The 3,880-nt window shown below is 34.7% G+C and overlaps 1 protein-coding gene across 1 annotated transcript; it reads left to right on the top strand.

The window, feature by feature from the left end:
- Positions 1–1,162: 1,162 nt before the first annotated feature.
- On the top strand, positions 1,163–3,390 carry LOC126727390 (protein NUCLEAR FUSION DEFECTIVE 4). The gene is made up of 2 exons (XM_050433015.1): positions 1,163–2,554; positions 2,834–3,390. The coding sequence occupies exons 1-2, from the start codon at positions 1,416–1,418 to the stop codon at positions 3,252–3,254; spliced, it is 1,560 nt and encodes a 519-aa protein (XP_050288972.1). The 5' UTR covers positions 1,163–1,415; the 3' UTR covers positions 3,255–3,390.
- Positions 3,391–3,880: the final 490 nt, after the last annotated feature.

Genomic DNA, 3,880 nt, shown 5'->3' with positions numbered 1-3,880 from the left:
TTGAGATTTTTAAAACTATCAATTGCATATGTTATTAGTTCATTATAATATATATTTCCTTATTAAAAGATTTATTTTCAAACGTTTAAATATGTAGCTGCCACAATATCGTGAGTTGGCAAAGTCAATGTTAGTTAGTAATTTCTATATTTTATCTCAAAAAATGTTAGTAATTAGAAAACTTTTTCAAACGTTAGTGAGATTCTAAAACCATCAATGGCTTGTATATATTTCCTTATTAAACGATTCATTGTTAAATGTTTTTAAATCATTAATGTGGGAATTGATATTTGTATTGATTATATATTGCCAAGATTAACAAATCTTACTAACTTTACTAGGCCATTTCCTGTTGATTTGATTCGTCAAAGCACATTTTTAAATCCTTAATATGGGAATTGATATTTGTATTGATTATATATTACCAAGATTAACAATCATATTAATGTTACTAGGCTATTTCCTATTGATTTGATTAGTCAAAGCAATAAAAAGAGGGGAAATTATTGAATATTCTGGAAGCATTATAAATACGTACTCATTCCTCTCACATATATTGTGGATCCCACCATAAATTTAATTAATAGGACCCTTAATTATGTGAAAGGATGTGATATGCATTTATGGTACCTTGAGAGTACTCAATAATTACCTTAAAAAGAGTGGGGATGGCTTGCAAAACTTTCTTATTTCCTAAATATATAATTAGATAGCTGACTTAGTTGTATCTAGGGAGTGGGAACTGTTTGCAAATCTTTTTGGTCTATTGCATTGAGGCAAGACTTTTGAGCAATAATTTAATGTCTTTCATTCTCACTAAAAAAAAAAAAAAAAAAAATTTAATGTCTTTAATGAGATACAAAACTGACACGTAATATACTAATCATGTGTCAAACGTACAAGAATGTAAGATCAACCCACACTCTAAACTGAAAACGACACTCTAAATCAAACCGAAACAAGACCACCTCCCATCCACCCCACTCCTTTATGACAACCTATTCTCTCTGGTCTCTTCCTTCGTGAATGACCCCGTCTTATTTTGGGTTGTCACATCTTACTCTCCTCATTGTTAATCTAAAAGTTTGCACGTTGTTGTCACAAATTAATGTCCATTCTGTGAATCTAAAACGCTTACAAATGACGCACATCACTTTTATATGTTCTTTCACCCACATACATTCACAATTAACAACCATTGTTCGTAAAGGCAGTGGTCGATAAATCACCACATTTTGTTTGCATAGCCACATTGTGTGATTCACTGTTGCCAGAATTTTGACTTTACATCCTTCCTCTTTCACACGAAACCCTCTCATAGCCCCCCTTGACAATTTCCAAACATGAGGGCACAACTCTTTGTATAAATTTAAAAGTGCTGTTCAAACAATTCCCTATCTCCAAAACTCTTTGCCATGTCTTCAAGAATTCTTCAGTGGCTAAGCCTTGTGGGGATCATATGGCTTCAATCCATAAACGGAACAAACTCAAATTTTCCTGCCTACTCTTCTCAGCTCAAGCAACTCCTTTCCATATCCCAAGTACAACTCAACAACCTTGCCTTTGCCTCCGATGCAGGAAAGCTCTTTGGTTGTTTTGCGGGCATTGCATCTATTTACCTACCCCTTTGGCTAGTCCTTATCATCGGTTCTACTCTAGGTTTGATTGGTTACGGAGTACAATATCTCTTTCTAACCAACCAAATTTCTTCACTGTCTTATGGCCATATCTTCTTACTCACTGTTATTGCAGGAAATAGTATATGTTGGATTAACACTGTCTGTTATGTTATTGCTATACGAAACTTCCCTTCTAATCGCCAGATTGTGGTGGGGTTGACAACTAGCTATGTTGGTTTAAGTGCAAAGATCTATACAGATATTGTTGATGCCAAGTTTTCTTCTTCACCCACTGAAAGAGCTAAAGCCTATCTCCTTCTCAACTCTATATTACCTGTCATAATTTGCGTCATAGCGTCCCCACTAGCCAGAGTAGTTGATGTTAAAAATTCTAGAAATATGGGAGTTGGGTTCATTACAATGTTTGTGATAACAATAGCCACTGGAGTCTATGCTGTGTTCAGTAGTTTGGAGTTCATGTCGAGTAAATTATCTTCAATGAGTAACGCCATTGGCATTTTCGTGTTCCTATTAGCCCCGCTAGTCATTCCGGTAGTTGAAAAAATTATGGAGGTAGTGAGAAAATTGAATATAAAAACCGAAATGAAAGTGTATGATTTTACCATAGAAGACAATGAAGGTGCAGAGAGAATGGAGAGTGGGGTCAAAGAGAGAGAAGAAGCTAGCGAAGAGGTACATGAGGTTGGTGCTAAAGAAGAGATTGGAGTGAAGGTGATGCTAACAAGATTGGATTTCTGGTTATATTTCTTTGTGTATTTCTTTGGTGCAACACTTGGGCTAGTGTTCTTGAACAACTTGGGACAAATAGCTGAGTCCCGTGGCCACTCGGGTACATCAACTTTGGTCTCATTGTCCTCTTCTTTTGGGTTCTTTGGCCGACTCATGCCGTCCTTGATGGATTACTTCTTCTCAAGGTAACTCTTTTGTTTTTTTCTTCCTACAAATTACATTATGTCTATACTCTATTGTTGAATTTTGGTGCAGTACTGTACCGTATGTATTTAATGCAAATTAGCCAACATGCATAAATGTGTTAGTTGATTGTATTTAAGAGCAACACTTTTTTGGTGGTGTACTCTTATAAAAAAAAAAAAAAAAAAAAAAAAAAAAACTTCCTGGTGTACTAAAACGGTAAAAATTCTTTCCCTTTGTGCCATATTTGTAATTTTTGGACTTTGGTTTGGATCTTCCAGGACAAAGCACATGATTTCTAGGCCAGCGACAATTATAGCATTGATGGCTCCAACAGCAGGAGCTCTCTTCTTACTCACCAACAGTGCCGACCTGTCACTCCACATCAGCAGTGCCATTATAGGTGTGTGTAGTGGTGCAATTACTTCGGTCGCTGTATCTACAACCACCGACCTGTTTGGAACGAAGAATTTCTCAGTAAATCATAATATTGTGGTGGCAAATATCCCAATAGGATCATTTCTCTTTGGTTACTTGGCAGCTTGTCTTTACAACAAGGAAGGAAATGGACATGGAAAATGCATGGGCATGGATTGCTACAAATACACTTTCATCATCTGGGGTTCCCTTTGTATTTTGGGAACTTTCTTAGCTATAGTTCTATATGCTCGAACACGAAAGTTTTATAGGCAAAAAGTATAGGATATAGGTATACTCGTATTTCCTAGTGCCTGTAATACTACCCAATGGCATATACCCTAATATTTGTTTTAAACTTTAATTAAAAAAAAAAAAAAAAAAGGCTTCCAAGTTTTCTCATGGTTGAGTAAATTATTTATCTTCTATTGTCTTTCATTTGTGGCATATAATAACGTGACAATATTGTGCAATATTGTTGTCATGTGCTACATGACATTATTTTTGTTATTTACACTGGATAATTGACATCGTTCTTATCTGAAAATACTGTTTCATTGGTGCCTTACTGAATTGATATTAAGTATTGCATCAATTGAATACCAAATCGCATAAGTATAATCGTTACGCAATCCTACACTCATCCATTGCTCATCTCGATGGGAACCTTTAGCTTCGATGATATGGCGATGTTGACTTACACCGATTTCTTTGATATTTATAGCTAATTAGCTATACTACAAGTTCTATAATAGTATACAGTCTCAAAAATCTTTATTCATCATGATAAAACTTAAAAAGTCACAAAATGCTTTTGAAATTATTTTGACTTAATTGAACTTATTCTATTTTAGAATCTCACTATTTTGTTGATTGGATTTGTCTTTTTCTTTTATATATATATATATATA

This window comes from Quercus robur, chromosome 1 (genome assembly GCF_932294415.1).
Source record: "Quercus robur chromosome 1, dhQueRobu3.1, whole genome shotgun sequence".
NCBI classification, from domain to species: Eukaryota; Viridiplantae; Streptophyta; class Magnoliopsida; order Fagales; family Fagaceae; genus Quercus; species Quercus robur.
Note: the sequence above shows the minus strand (reverse complement) of the source record. Positions and strands in the feature narration are given on the sequence as shown.

What these genes read in the sequence shown, in the direction of transcription:
- LOC126727390 (XM_050433015.1), top strand. Translation starts at nt 1,416, where the DNA reads ATGTCTTCAAGAATTCTTCAGTGGCTAAGCCTTGTGGGGATCATATGG. An exon ending in ATGGATTACTTCTTCTCAAG is followed by an intron (nt 2,555 to 2,833) that starts GTAACTCTTTTG and finishes TGGATCTTCCAG; the next exon opens with GACAAAGCACATGATTTCTA.